We start from the raw sequence: 16,509 nt of genomic DNA, 5'->3' as shown, positions 1-16,509 counted from the left end.
TTGCCTTTCTAGGACTGTTGAGGAGCTCTGTTTCGTGAAGGAATGTCTCCCTGGCACAGAGACAGTCTCCCTGGCTGTGCGCCACTCCCCCTCCATGCCCTGGCACGGGGAGCTTTTGGAGGAAGTCTTGACTGAAATGTGCTCCAGCATAATGGTCCCCTCGCACCTTAACAATCCAGGAACTTTGAATTGTATTCCAAGTTGGGCTAGAGGTTTTATTAAATTATACTAATTTTTCTCTGATGGTTGAGGAGGAGAATGGAAAACCATCTTTGACCCTTCCATGTGTGGAGTATTCTGATTTATCATATGGAGCATTTATAATACTGGGTGCCTTGATGGCTGTAATTTTGACATGTCCAGATGAGGTATATTAGCACGGGGCTTGCTTTTAGAACTGCCATTGCCTAGAAGTTTCAAGTACTTAAGCTTTGTTCATATCCATTAGGTTAATTTGAAGACTAGCTATGCAAAAAGACAGCCTTCAAAATCTTCTTTTTCTCTGGCACCATGCTTTTTATATGGCATAGCACAGGGTAAAAATGATGGCAGAAACAATGGCATTAAATCATTACTTTTGCTCAGCATTTTTGTTTCTAGAGGTTTTGAGAGAGGACATAGAAGACAAAAGAGTCTTCTGCAGTCTGGAGTAGAATGTAGGGCTAAGACTGAAGAGAGCAGAAGCATCAGAAAAAGTATGCTGATTTTTCAGTGAAAAGTCTTTTTGAGTAAAATTGGTTATGTTTGATTCTGGATTATTTTAGCAAGAACCTTCTAATCTGGTTCAATATAGGTGTCTGTACCAGGTATATCTCATGAGTAGCTTTGCAGGAGGAGGATGAAAGTAACCTAATATCAGCCATACGTCCCTGTGTCTGTCAGACTGACAAAAAATCTCCTCACCAATATGTGCACACACGGTATTTGTAAAAGATGGTAAAAGATGACATTTGAATCTGAAGAGTGTGAGGAGAGGGAGAGAATAAGCAAACAAAATAGAATTCATAAGAAACAAATTATTTTATAATAAAGCTGAGTGGAAGATGTCACAAATGCATATGAAATCAGGAAAAGGAATGGAAATGAAGTGTGATGAATAAAAGAACTTGCATGTGTATGCCTGATTCATGACAAGCTCCCAAGATGGTAAAGAGTGTTGGAAGGTCAGTGTTGCATGGTAGTGCAGTATTCAGATGAAAGATCAAAGCAAGTATGTCAAGATAATGGAAGAAAATAATTAACCTGTCCTTGTTACTCGAAGAGAGGGTGACTGGACAGAAAGAGAACCTCTTTTTGGTATGTTTAAGTATGAATACACAAATAGTTGGCTTTTAAATCATACTTGTATTTTCTTGATCAGTCTTTTAAGTGTTAAATTAAGAGGATTCAAATTCCACAGTTCTTGTGTTATTTTAAATACTCTTTATGTACTGCAGCATTTTGCAGATACTATTCAAAGCCTTAGCTGATGGATAAGAAAGAGGTTATTTCTAATACTTTGTTGGTAAATTTGGAATCTTATTTGAGCTTCATTTTTGTATTTGCTACCATGAGAATGTCAAGTCAAACTACGTACATATAACTGAAATCAGTACTAGACTGCAATTATACATTTTTCATCTTAACACCTAGAGACAAATTTTACTTTGTTCTTTTCACCAAGTTCTTAGTTCATATTCCTGTTTATTTTTGAGAATGGCATTCAGCCTGTTCTTATCAGGTCCTAGGGTATTCTTTTATTTTCAAAAGCACTTTTTGCTCTCTGCTTTTATCTCATGTAAGATTCTGAGGTGGTACCTTGAAATCAATAGAACTTCACCAGCTAGTACTAGTAGAAGACCTGGTTGCTTAAAAATGATTTTTTTGAAAATGTGTTTGTGTTAAGTTATTAATTACATGCATTAGATTTTGCAGCATCTTCCAACACGAAAGATGCATATTTTCTAAATTTTTCAGTCAGGCAGAGGAACACTTTTTTATTCCCACCAATTTATGCTGTTTCAACAGGATGGAATTAGCCATGTGATTGCTTGGACTAGTAGAATTGCTTATCCTACCCTTCTCAGTATCAGTCAAAGTGTGCCTTAAACAATCTATACAGCTATGTTTCATTAACCACTGTGTGACTGAGCTTATTTCTTGTAATTAAGTTCGTCTTTCCTTTGCCCTTCTTCAGTCTTCAGTTGTGTGTTTTTTTTTTTTTTTTTAACTTCATTTTAAAAGCTTTTTTTTTTTTTTTAAGAGACACCAAAGTATGGCTACCAGTTACCCCAGCACATTGTATTAGTGATCCTTTGCTTTTGATGGCAATTACAGGGTTCAGAAGCTAATTTGTAGAAGATATTCTTCCAGCACCAGCTGCATCTGGCTTCTTGGCAGACTTCTCAAGCAGTTGTATTGGTGTCTTTGGAGTTGCCTCTGGGTTTGCTGGGGTAATGATGCTGATGGGCTTTCTGGGCTGTCTTACACTCCTTGATGTCATTTTCTTTTTGATTACCCTTTAATTTGAGTAATTTGTCCATTTTTTCCTTTCATGAATAAGGTCCAGAGCAAGCCCTTTTCAAAAGCCTCAACCCATTTGACATGGCAATACAGCATTTGTTTATGCCTGTCACAGACTGTTTTTCTACAAAATGCTATGCCTCAATTTTAAAATCACAAATACCCATTAAACAGGTAATTAGTAATGTATATTTTCCTTTGTTGCAGAACAGGAATATGAGGGCCATTTGCTGCTGGCCTGAAAACACAGATTGTTTTGCATGCATGTACATAAGTCTCGTCATTGTGACTAGGACCCAAAGTGATTAAACAAGCAGTCTTAATATGTTAATTTATAATTTTAATTACAACAATCTTGTATATATAGTCATTAGCGAATACTAATATAAATATTTTTCTACCTTTTTATTCATAATGCATAAACCAATCATCCAGTTACTTCTCGGCAGTTGCCTGTTTCCGTTTCATAATACAATCTTTGTTCTTAGTTATGAATGCATTTTGTTCATTCCTGTCTTGAATAATCCCTCATTAAGCTAGTCACTTTCTGCTCCATGCTAAAAAGGAAAAATTATCATGCAAATGTGGCATGCCATATTAAAAAGCACATTACCAAACACTTTTGTTGCTGTCCTTCAATTAGTTTCCCTTCTTTGAATTTAATTTCATTTGTTGTTAAACTACTGACTTGATGTATGGACTCATGAATTTGAAGCTGCTGCCAAGAATGTAGCAGGAAAGAAAAAAATCAAAGCCTCTTCAGAAAGCTGCAGAGGCAAAGCTGAAATGAATTTGCTTCACCTTTGACAAGAACACTTGAACAGCATTGGAATCTTCTGATGATTCAACTTGGCTAATTATCCAATTATTTATTTCAAGAATAAAGGCACTGTTTTACAATTAGAAAAGTGTAAAGTAATCTGAGAAATTTGGTAATAACAGATGACTTAGGTAACTTCTGAGATAAACAGTATATGCTCAAAATTGTCTTGCCAAGTGTTCAAGCTGCAGTTAAATTGTTCTTCAAGTTTCAGGAAAATAGCAGGGACTGGAAAGTTATTTGTTTCTTCTCTCCTACTAAACACACATTATGCTTCATAAATAGCTTAGTTTGTTCTTTTCCCTCTGTGTTGAATTTGCGAGGTTTTTAAGCTATGTTTAAGTTGTACTTCTCTTGATTAAAAGCTTTTGGTTCAAAGCAATACTTTTTAATTGCCTAATGATATAAGTCAGTTCTTAGGAAAGAACCGTGCATTTAGGAGTTCATTTGCAATATAACTGAAAAATTCATTGCATGGCAGTAAAACAATTTACTGTTAATTACAAGGAGAAGAATTTGCTGTACCATGCTCACAGATTGCCATGAATCATGCAGCACTCCTAGAGATTTATAACAGATGTGTAAGTGGGATGAATTAGCAGGGTTTAATAACAGAGACACAAATCATGCAGACTTCAAGGAGCTTTAATTGATATACTAGAATGTGACGGGCATGAATCACTCAGCCATTCAACAGCACTGTAACATATGGTCAGCTCAATATGCTGCATCTTAAATCGGTTGGTGAGTCGTTGGTTGTCCCATATGGTGGAAGCAATATATTTTTCATGATTTTTAAAAAATATTGTGTATTACATCTATTTTTAAAGAAATATGAGTGTAGCATATTTGTGTTATTAAACTTTCTTCTGAATCCCATTAGGGGTGGTTTTTTTTCACTTCTTTTCTTTCTTTTCTTTCTTTCTTTCTTTCTTTCTTTCTTTCTTTCTTTCTTTCTTTCTTTCTTTCTTTCTTTCTTTCTTTCTTTCTTTCTTTCTTTCTTTCTTTCTATTTCTTTCATGTGTGAAGAGTTCCAAGATAGACTCAAAGACTCTAATTACTTTTCTAATAAAATAAAATATTGTCAGGATACATATGGATTATTTCTTAACTCCTTTACTATTGAAATGACCGGTGCTATTCTGAAGTGTGTGTGTGGGAAAAAAAGTCATTGCAGAAATGCTACGGCAATCTCAGGGTCCTCTGAACTTGTAGAAAAAATAAAATGGATGACCACTAGCTAGGTATTTAATTTTATTTACAAAGAAATCTCCAAGATGAAAAAAACAGACTTTCTTTGGTTTTGCCCTCAAATTTGCTTACTGTTTTAATTTGTATGTATGCATTTTGAATTCAAATGAACAATAATTAAAAATTGCATACTTTTTGTTGCCATTACCTTTCTGAGCTGTTCAGAATAGATGATTGAAGACTTCTGTAGAAAGGTACACAAATATCTACCTACAGTATTCTGAGTAGTACTTATTCAAACACATGTAAGCCTGTTAAATTTATCCACATGGTAAATACATTATTTCTGGGACGAGAATCTGGCAGAGTATGGAAAAGCTTTAGCAGTTGTATTAGTAAACCTGACAGACTTGAGAAAGGAGTATTGTATCCTTAGAACCGCAGCTGCCAGAATTTAATGTCAACAATTAAAATTTATTTTGATCCTTACCTAGTGTTTATTACTGTTTGTATACACAACAGACCTTACTAATACAGAGATGCACTATTAGATGGAATTACCATCTGTTCAGAGAGAAATGCTGGCATCTGTCTTGGAGTCTAAAACTAAAATGATATTATTTCAAACAAAACAGAATTAACTGCTCTTTACTTACCAACTTCGTTTTTGTGTACATGTGTGTGCATGCACACATGGGAAAGGCTTATTTGTAATGACCTGTGTAGCAACATCTATATTTAGATATATGACTTCAACGTGAGCTGTATAGACCATCTGTCTTTATTGGTCTTTTTGTGCCCTCTGCTACACAATGGCATGCAGCAATCATAGGCTTTTAAATACTGTTTTAGCTTTATAATATATTAAATATGTATTATATAGCAAGACATTAAAACTACATAATTAAAATATACAAAATGTGACTTTGAATCCACCAAAATGTATTGCGCTCATTATTTTGACAGATGTGCCTTAACAGAACGTGACTAAAAAAAAATTGAATAGGTAAAATTATAGTCGATTCATCTTTCAGAAAGTAGCTACAGGTACCACAGTGACACCTTTAGGAAAATATATAGTGTATCTTTTAGTCTTGAGTATTTTTAATTTCAGCATTTAGTACTATGCTGGGCTAGTGCTAGGATTTATTTTCAGCGCTGTCTATTCCTGTGAAGAGTTTTTTTTTTTTTTTTTTTTGTGTGTTTTTCTTTTTGAACTTATGTAACGTATTATGTGTAGTATTCCATTGTCTTGATGCACAAGAATTCTCAAACTTTAATGAGGCTGTAGTTTAAATACTGATGTTATAGCAGGGATGTTACTTTGTAAAAGCATAGGTTTCTGTTCCATATATCACAAAATAATAAATTGTGTCATGCCAGTGTTTAATGCGTGTACACAGTGCATTAACTGTAACTGTAGTACATTTATTTGTGCTAGAGGAGACTTGAAAATGATTAAATAATCAATACTTCCCTGTCAGAGAAGCAAGTGTTACGATGCATTTAAGTAGTTAATTGCATAAGCCCTATAAAAGCTTCAGGTTTGGGTACCAGAGATGCCATAATTATGGTCCAAGTAACTGCCGTTTATTAATGCTAGACTTTAAAGGAAGACATAGTTATTGTCATGAGTGTTAGCTGTATGCATTTTAGAAATAATGAATTTTATCATTTCCGTTTTACCATCAGTAAGCTGAACTGGAGGGCTCAACCTCTTATGTTCACATTTAAAATGCTGACGTATGCCAGTTCCCTCCAAAGGTGAAGTTTTGATTGTTAAGCCATGTTTTCTATTTAAACTTGTGCATTAATACCACAATTCATTAGTGCTGTGCCCTACTTATGCAGGAAAGCTTATGACCTCACGCTGCATTACTTCAATTTTGACATTGTAAATTTCTACATAGTGTGAGATACTAATTAGATTGTGAAGTCATAAATGATGCCTAAGCAGGAATTTACAGCACATAGTGTCATTGGCAGCTTCCCAGTTCCTCCACTCCCTGCTTTCTCCAAGAAGAATATTTATCAAGTTGGGGGGGAAGGGAGGGAAAAGAAAGAAAAAAGGTAGCAACATGCTACAGGCAAATAGGAAAAATGAAAAATATGTTAATGATCTTGAAAATGTGCTAATGTTTAAAAGGATGTTATGAATTCATTGTAAATGAAGCAATCTCTTTTTCTCTAAAGAACTCATCCTATATACAATGCTGTGCTGTGAAGTAATGTCAGATTTCAAAGACCCATATTTTAATTCAGGTTTTATTGTTCTTGAGAGGCGTTTATTGCTCGTTACTATGTCATTATGGGAACAAGTAATTTTTACAAGTTGTCATTGTATTTCACTTCCTGGGTACAAATGAAGTTTCTGTTGTTGCATCCTTTTCTTTATCACAGAGAGAAGGGGAAGGAAAAAGGCAAGATAAGATGGTATAGGTTCTATAAACAGTAAAGTGCTCTTGTACTCCTTCTTCAGATGATGCCTTTTACTGTTTCAGTGGTTGTCCATTCCTTTTCCACCGGTATGGCCATTGTGCCATTAACCAAACAGGTCTTGCTGCCCTCCAGTGGCTTACTGTACAGCATTAAAAAAAAAAAAAAAAAAAAAAAAAAACATAAAAAATAAAATCTGTTCATAAAACATCTATAGAGTGACCAGCTCTTATCAGAATGTTTAATGGAATATCAGCATATTGGTCTTATCAGTAGGAGGATTGTTGTAATAAGATAAAGCTATCTTTTGTTGATACATTCACAGAAACAATCTTGTTTAGAGTCTTACTGTGTACCAATGATGGTGGAGGAAAGTTAGAGGGGAGCACTTGCACTTTCTTGAACTGAATAATTTTCTGAATGTATGATATCTTATTAGGTTGTGCATGTTCCATGAGGGAACATCCTGGTGGGCCTTCAGTATTGTGGATGGATAGCTGTTCTGCTTTTGTTGACTAGGATAAGTTTATCTGCTGATAAAAGACTTGTGTTGTCATGTACTGTACTGCTGAGTTGTAGTAAGAGTTAATCAACCATTCAGATTCTCCATTTTTTTTTTTTTTTTTTATTCAAATCCAATACTGAAAGTCATACAAGTTACAATTGAGTATGGCATGAGAGACTTATCAAGGAAGGAATACAAAAGTGCTTTTTCAGATTCTAAAAGGGAATGGGATTTTTTTTATTTTTTTTTTTAATTTGGATGAAATACCAGAGACATTTATCCAAAGCTTGAATAAATATACAAAGTATTTCTTGTGAAGTGGAGAGTAAGTTCCTATAAAGTTTAGTCTTTTTCTTTTTCTTTCTTTCCTTTTTTCTCTTTTTTCCTAAGGCTTCTGTGGATATCTGTTTATTCTTAAAAGGGCCAGGAACTGAAGTGGGATGTTCTGCAATAATTGTTATACATAATAAATAATTCCTCAAGTATGCGCTGTAATTCCTAATTTTTTTTTTTAATGTACAGCTCCAAGAAAACTTGCTGCCCCTCATGTTGAAGGAATAAACAGCACAATGGTAAAGATAACCTGGAGTGAACCCGAAGAACTTAATGGGCCTTCTCCCATCTACCAGGTGGAAAGGATGGATTCATCTTTAGCTACAATGAGTGCAGAAGTAACAAAAGGAATCCGTTTCCCAGGAAATGGATATTACAGATTTGCTAGTTCCACTCTTCCTGCCAATACTTACTTTACAGGTAAATGAATTTAAATGACTTGCAAAATATACCAGTTACACTCTACCAGTTTAACCATTTAATATCATATTCCACATTATTTTCATGGTAATATCTGTGGATTTTAATTTGTGAGCATAATGTGATTGTTACTGACATACATGTATGGCCTATTTTGATTCTCACATAAAAAGCCTATGGAAAATGGTATTGGACATGTGGAATTTCTTTTCCCTTGGCTTTGGGCATACAGATGTACACAAGGTGAATGTTGCTGCATATTTGACTCGTCTCCTAGTGGTAAATATAAAATGGATTTTATTTATTCCTCCGGGATATAAACTTTTCAATGAATTTGCTGTGAGTACTATGGCATGTTTTCTTCAATGTCTTTTTAAGAATTCTTGAGATTGCGTGAGTATTCAGGAAGTGCTCTTTTCCATGTTCAGAGCATTTGTATTGTTCTAATAGCTTTGTCAAAGAGAAAAAAAAGGCTGCCAATCTGACAGAAATATGCTGGGTATTATCACATCTCTTTTTGATTATGTATTTAGTTTGGAGCTGGGAGTTTTTCAGATCTAAGCACACCTATATTCTGTGATTCTCAGATTTTGCTGATGTCTTAATGTTGAGGATAAAGCAAAGATATAGATAATATAGGTTTGGGGAAAATATCTAGGTGAACCTAGTTGCATGTTTGAGATGTTACAGAAGTCTGTCGGTGAAATATTACATCGGTGTGAATAAAACATGAGCTTTTAAAAGTACAAGAAGAAATCAGCTGAAGATAAAAAAAAAAAAAAAAAAAAAGGTGTGTAGAAGCTATATATATATCAACTCATGAGACTTACAGCAGCAATGGAAAATCCAAAAGGAATCTAGGTATGAGTGACAGCAAGTGTTAGATGGCATGCTGATGGTGCAAAGGACACACTATACTATGACGCAACTTAACCTTGTACTGAGAGCCTTTTTTGTTAAGAGTTAAGGCTGCAAAAAACACACAGAGTTGTTGACACCTGAAAGAAGCCCAGAGGTTTGAAGAGGACTCAGTGTCTTTGTCTTCTGGGGCACCACAGCAAGAATATTTGAGCACACATCTTGCTGCTTGCATGTGTGTTTTTGTGTGAAAATTCAGTTTTTATATAAAACACAAATCACCTTCTGCATGTCTCTATGATCACCCATTGAATCTGATGTTAAAAAAAAAGTTGTTTACTTTTTTTTTTTTTTCTTGTTAGGTGCTTACTTGGTTTGTAGAGAAGCAATAATAACAAGTGATAGATAATGTGTTAGTTGACTTGCAAAACCTGTGTCTGTGCAGGAATCTGTAGAAACAACTGATGGGCTTCCTTCCTCAATGAAATCACTCAATAGCTTTCCTGATATCAAAGTTTGCAATCTTTACCTGTTTTTTTTTTTTTTTTTTTTTTTTTTTTTTTTTTTTTTCCTCTGTTATCATTTGTGGTGATCTAAGCATCAACTAAGCTGCGATTTTTCTCAGTGGATATCCAGTCTGTCCCGTCACTGCAATATGGGTATCACAAAATTCCCTGCTTCTCATCAGAAGTGTGGGAGTGCTGGGGAAGAGGGTGATGCACTATTTGGATTGTTAACATACCTGTCTATTACTTGAGCATGATTCGGTCTGGTGTTCTGTTATATTGTACTAACAGACTGCAAACAAGGTTTCTTGAGATGGTGATTTGAGACAGTTTGGACAGATGGGATCAAAGAAGGTGTTAGAATAAAGCTCCGTTCGTATTGGTGCGTGATGGCTGGTAATACTGCATGAATAAATGCAATTTATTATCTCTTTGGATTGTGATCTTTCTATTAGATCAGCTATTAGACAGAGTATCTGGAGATGAGCTAGACCCAAAACAAGCTAGGCAATTTGTCCAGACATCTGCTGGTAATGACTGACAATCAAGTTAAATCAGTGTGTTTGGTACCTAGAAATGTGTAATTTATATGCTTGACAACTCAAAGTTTATGAGAAATTAAAATCTCTTTTTTTGCAAGTAGTTACTAGTCCTTCTAAAACAGGGAGGGAAAACTGTAAAAAACAGCCATAGAAACCAAATAAACATAAAACAACAGAAGAGTTTGGAATAAAAGGTGCTCACAGGAATGAAAAAATGTTCTTTGCACTCGTTTAGTTTTTGAGGCCCTCTCTCTTTACCCATCTCTGAGGACAGGCAGTTGGCAATTGTACTTTATAGATAGAATGGCTTTAGTGTGCATGCAGCTGTGTACATTTTTGACACAAAAGTGTGCCAGCTTGTATATGTCAGTCAGCAGATAGATACTTCTTGGTCCATGTGTGATCACCCACTGCTAATCCAGAAAAAGATAGATCAGTTTATTCATTGCTGATAAATGCGGTTGTCCTCAGTACCTTCCCAGCTGGTCTTACACTCCAAGGTACAAGTAATAGGTGCAGATGTATTATCTGGGAATTACTCCAAATTCATATTTAAAAAAAAAAAAAAAGTTAGGCAGTAAACACTGGCTATGCTAAGCAGCATCTATCTGTCTGTAACAAAGCCTCCAGCTGCACAGGAAGATGTGCTGTGAGTATACATTACATGAGAGGAAGTCAGGTAAATAAAAGGTTTGCTTTTGCCAGGGACCATCCAAATGCAACTTCTTTGTTCTTCAAACTGTTCTTCAAAATTCAGAAATTTTAGGTATCTGTAATGTCATTTCACTGAAGATACAGACTTTAATACTTACTTGTATCACTTGAAGTTCTTAAGAGACAGCAGCACTCATTGATCTAGCAAAATGCCACCAGATACAGGAACTGTTATCCTTCTCATTTTCGCTGAGGAGCTCATCACTCTGAAGACTGGGGTATTCAGGTGTTATCTTTGTATCTTCCCCATGAGACAGCAAAGTGCTATCATTCTGATTTTATAGATGAGGACCTGAAGTGTGCAGAGCAAGGCCCAGATCCCAGTGCATAGTTGGGAACTACAATCCATTGCTTTTAATTGAAGCTTGATGCTTAATTGCCTCTCTGAATATGGGCACAAGTGGACCACTCAGGGCCTGCCGGAAGTCCATAGTGGAAAAGAGATTTAAATCAAGGTTTCCAAAAGCTTTAGTTTGTGCCCTAAACATGGGGCCTGCTTTCCTTTTAGCCAAAGTTATCTAATCATCAGGGATTAATACAATGTCTTGCATTTTTTGTCTGCCAGATCATGTATAAGACAATTACAAGTAGGACAAAATTGGAGAAAAAAATACATTGTTTGTGTCTGTGAGAATGTCATATCTCTGTATTAACATACATTATTTCTCTTTGTGAAAGAGGAAATTGTAGATGCTTTTTTTTTTTTTTTTTTTTTTTTTCTCCAGTGTATATTTACTGGAAGCAACATGGCTAACGTGCATGCTTTATCTGAAGAATTCTACCAATTCTGAAATCTGAACCTTTATTTTAAATTCAATATAATAACACAAAAAAAGGAAACCTGACTTCACTCTCATTTAGAAGCTGGCTAAAGTGAAAGGATTACACTTTCAAAACACCTTTGCTTTAGCAGCACAGCTGGTATGATGCAACTTTGTAAATGCTGCAGGAGCATTGTTCTGTTTGTCTCTCTGGGAAAGGGAAGCACTGTATATTTTATACATGGTGTAGAAAGGCATCTGAATGAACTGTAAAAAGTAGATTGATTAGTGTTTAAATTCAAATTACACTTGTATTACTCCTTTAATGACTGAGTCTAAAGTATAGGTCCAGAAAAACCTGAGGATGAAGGTAATGTGTGGTGTTTTGTTAACCTAGCTTTCTTTGCTAACTGGATGAGTTGTAGGATACTTTTCTGTGCAGGAAAGTTAGGGTCTTCATCAGCTTTCAAGTGGAGGTGTACCAAGGCTCACAGTAAGATCCATTGAGATTGTCAAATACAATGTATGGAAAGCGGTATGCTTGAACTGCTGAAGTATGTATGTTTCTGTGTGAGTATCAGCAACTAGCCAACAGGTATATTTATGATAAGAGTTCTTCCTCTCAATTCCCTTTTGCTCTTTGGTTGAGGGTCAGGACTTGAGGTGCATGAATGGATCAAATAAAAAACAAACAAACAAACAAAAAAACAGTGTATGAAAGATGACCTGTGTAAATGAGTCCTACTTAGAATCGTTGGTTCTAATTTGAGGCACTACCTTCTTGTTCAGGTTTTGTAACACATAAATACCTCCTAGAGAGTATGCAGCTTCACCTTTTTGTTTAATGGAAAGCAGGGGGATTGCATTTTTCTTTGAAAATGTGACTCCTTGAGAAAGCACGTGTGCACCCTATTGAATACATTGGCATATACTTTGCATTCTTACAGAAACAGTGCCACTGTTTTTTCAAAATTCGTAGATATTCCTGTCAAAAAAAAAAAAAGTATTTTTTTTTTTTTTTAGCAAGTATACTAGATTGAGCTCCTGAGTACAGATTAAACAGAAGAATATTTAGTTTCCAGAATTTATTGAGCAAGTAGATGACAGACTACTTAGCTGTTTCAAAGCCATGGGACTTCTGTGCCCAAAAAGCAACTCACCTTAATGTTGCAAATGTATCTCAGGTATTCTGGGTTCAAAGAACATCTGAATTAGGAATTTCAGGACTACAACTTAGTTGTCTAAAGTACAATCATGGCTTGCATTAGTTCTTCTTGAATGTTTCCTCTGATTGAACTTTTGCAAGGGATAAAGTCTGTGGCAGAACTGATAAAATAGGGCATGTTTTAGTTAGAAAGGATGGAAATTGCTAACAGTTGGACACATGACTGAGAAAGCTCCTTGAAATCCATGCTACAGAAGTAGTTGGAATCCTTGAAGACAAACTCAATGCATCTGTGGTTTGTCTGTGAGGTCTCATCACTCTCTAAAGAGCGAATCAGTTGCAATTAAAGAAGTACCTTCTGTATTTTGGAATTATTTCCTTTTAAAAAGCCTATTAGTTCTGTTTGTTCCTTTTGGAACAAGGAGGATTCACAAACTGTACTTGGTTTCAGCCTTGTGAGTGTTTAAATTTCCCTCCGAAGGAAAAGCTTAGGAATTTCAGTAGAGGAATGCAGTTTAAGATCACTTAAGTAGGGCTTAGTGTCATCCACAGGAAATGGACAAGACAGGACAAGAGAATATGGGAAGTTAAATGAGATCCTTTGGTTTCAGGCCGAAGCCTGTGAACAACTGGAAATTATTAGTGAGAAATATGCCAGTACTTGTGCCCATATCTCTTTGCTTATGATACTGTCCACTAAATACTCATCATATCCCCATGTGCACCTGTATAATTTGATGAAAGAGGGAATACAGTATCCTCCCAGTTGGACTCTGATTTGGCTCAAAAATCACATGTAACTTCTGCTCAGTAGCAATCAATAACTGAACAACCAAGTTTGTATTTAAGCTGTGATGTGCAGCTACAAGCTGTGGATGATGCTGTCTACGGAAATCACAGAGTAGAAAGATGGATGTGTGGAAGGCTATGTTCATCCTGACCTCTCAAAATCAGGCTACATTTCAAATATAAATTGACAATTCTGTAGCATTGTAGTGGGTTTTGTAAATAATATTGCATATTCTTTCTAAGAAGTGGCACAAATAAAATCCTCCAAGCGTACTTCATGCATTGCTTGAAATATAATCAGCTTGATTTCAGGATTTATAATTGTACATCTATGTGCATCATTTATTTAGTGATAAAATAATACTTTTTTTTTTTTTTTCTTGGTGGGTGAAAGATTCATGGTGCTTTTTAAAAAATGTTGAATCAACTAGCATTATTTTAACATTATTCCTCTTAACATTATTCCTCTTCAACAAAAAGGAAGCTAATCACATAATATTAATCAAAATGCATTCCACTCTGAAGAACCTTTGTGTTGGGCCTTGCTTTGAATCCAAGTTTTCTGAACTAGGATACTATATTTAAAAACAAGAAGAGTGTCTTGCCTGCTATATGAATTCTTTGCCAACCTCTATGTGATGCAAATTCAGCTCTGTAATGATTAGGAAATAACTGTATGAGGTAAGATGTTCATATATTCCGCATTGCAAGCAGAGCCTTTTACAATGACATTTTTAGTGTCTTGAAGTTGCCTTAAAAATGTATTTTTTTAAAATACATCTGTGCTTGAGTTTTTACTGCCAGTTTCTGAGTCAGATACACACACATTCCTCAGAGTGGAGAATGTCTCCGGAAACAGCGCTTCTTAATACTCATTGTCATGGAACATTGCACAAGCATCGTTTACATTTGATCTGAGCAAAAGTGTTGAGAATGGCTGTGGTCATTCAGTGTTTGCTCTCCTCGTAGCTCTTCATCAGTGAACTCTTTCCAGTAGTGCAAAATGAATTCCACTCCATATAATCTAGAGCAAACACTTCATAGTTATTGGAAGACCTAGATATTTTCATTAGCATATGGAGCTAAATAAGCAGGCCTTTTCCAGCATCTCAAAAGCAGCTTATGGAACACATTATGACTGAAGACCAAGAAAATGAACATGATTTGATGTCTAAGAACAATATAAGAGGAAAGGCTAAATAAATTAAGGTTCAGAAAAATAAAGACTAAAAGGAGGTATAATAGTGGTCTTAAAGGTTATAAAAATATGTAGTTAAGAGAATGAACTTTTCTCCCTGTCTACTGTGAGTAAAGGAGCAACGTACTCATAAGGCACTTAAAATATAGCAAGAGAGTTTTGTTTTCTCAAAACATTTTTTTTCTAAAAGACTTGGGCTAGTGGAGTAAAGAAGTAGATTGTTGTGAGAAAAACAAAAAAACAAATAAACAAACAAACAAAGCTCTGGTATGGGAGATTTTAAAGAATAGTTGGATGAGCATCTCCCAGGAATGACATAGGTAAAATTCTGCTTTGGAGTAAATGGGCTGATTTTGTGACTTCTAAAAATGTTTTTCCAACCTATATCGAACCTACAAACTCAGATTAACCCAGTGAAACTATTAGTGATGTTGAATTCCATGATTCCTACTAGCCATTTCCCCAGCCTCTCAGGATTCCTCTTATTTGTATTATGTCAACTGTAACCCTCATTTTTTTGTCACATGCAAACTCTTCTGAGAGTACATTCGCATTCTCCAGGCTTCCATTTTAACAAATAAAGCTGTTAATAAGAACTGGTCCCAGGGCCACTCTCTCAGAAATGCTGCCCTTTGGACTTTGTGCTACTTGTCACAGGCCTTTGAGTCTTGCTGTTCAGCCTGCTTTTTTTACCTGCATTTACAGTCCACCTATAAAGCATCTATTTCTCCAGCCTGATGGCAAGGATACTATGAGAAACCATGTTGAAAACCTTGCTAAAACCAAGGTGTGCCCTTTGGCTACTGAGCCAGTCATTTCATCACAGACTGCAATCAGGCACAGTTTGTCCATTAAATTGTTGGCTTTTCCCAGTTATCCATGTCCTTTGTGTGTTTGAATATGACCTCCATGAAGATTTGCTACAAGGTGTTCCTGGGGACAAAGGTTAAGCTGACCATAGCCTGTGGTTTCCTAAATCTGTAGGTGCAATTTTGCAGAAAATGCTATTAAATTTGTTTGATTCAGTCTTACCCTAAAAAAAATGAAGAGAACTAGAAAAGAAAGAGAGAAATTGACCTTTTGCTTAGTTTGGCTTTGTGTATTCTTTGTTTCTCTGCTGGCATTTTTTCCTTATATAGTGAACCTTTTAAAAAACATCCTTTTTTATTTCATTACATTGAACTGAAGAAAGTAAACAAGATTTTCTGAGGGGAACACTATTACAAAATAAATTCTTATACCAAGCTGTCAAATACTGAGATGGAAAGTAGAGAGAACACTGTGTTAGCTGGCTTGGGGAACACACTTTATATCTCAAGAAACTTTTGATAATGCCTTTCATTTTTCAGACTGTTTTATTAAATCATGCACTAAAGAGCTCTTGGAACCCGAATTTTACTGCTTTCTTTTTGTATAGGTTGCTGCGCCAGGACTTCTCCTTAGACCTTCTTTTAATTTTTATGCCACATTCTTACATTTTCTCCTCTTGTCTTCACAAAAGAACAGTTTGAACCCATGTCTTCATCTTCAGTGAAAGAAAGTAAGATAAAGATATTGTATATAACTGTGAAGTGGCTGGCTTCAGTAAGAAGGGGAGACATCCTTTTTTTTTTTTTTTTCTTTTCTGCCTGAGAACTGTTTGCAAAGACATTTTATCTAGGATTTAGTCCTAGTACTTCATGCGAATTCACAGTTTCATCTTGAAAAACATTCCTTTCTTCCTTCCTTCTGCATCCCAAGAAGCCTAAAGATAGGGAGAAAGGAGAGTT

The 16,509-nt window shown here is 35.5% G+C and overlaps 1 protein-coding gene across 1 annotated transcript in view; it reads left to right on the top strand.

The window, feature by feature from the left end:
• USH2A (usherin) overlaps nucleotides 1–16,509 on the top strand; it is a 417,498-nt gene that overhangs the window by 118,223 nt on the left and 282,766 nt on the right. Inside the window, exon 21 of the mRNA XM_084512774.1 lies at nucleotides 7,977–8,207. Within this exon, the coding sequence (XP_084368900.1) occupies nucleotides 7,977–8,207 (231 nt within the window). The remainder of the gene's footprint in view (nucleotides 1–7,976; nucleotides 8,208–16,509) is intronic.

Source organism: Aythya ferina (assembly GCF_964211825.1).
Source record: "Aythya ferina genome assembly, chromosome: 3".
NCBI lineage: Eukaryota > Metazoa > Chordata > Aves > Anseriformes > Anatidae > Aythya > Aythya ferina.
The sequence above is the reverse complement of the archived record's forward strand: the minus strand, read 5'-3'. Positions and strand labels throughout refer to the sequence as shown.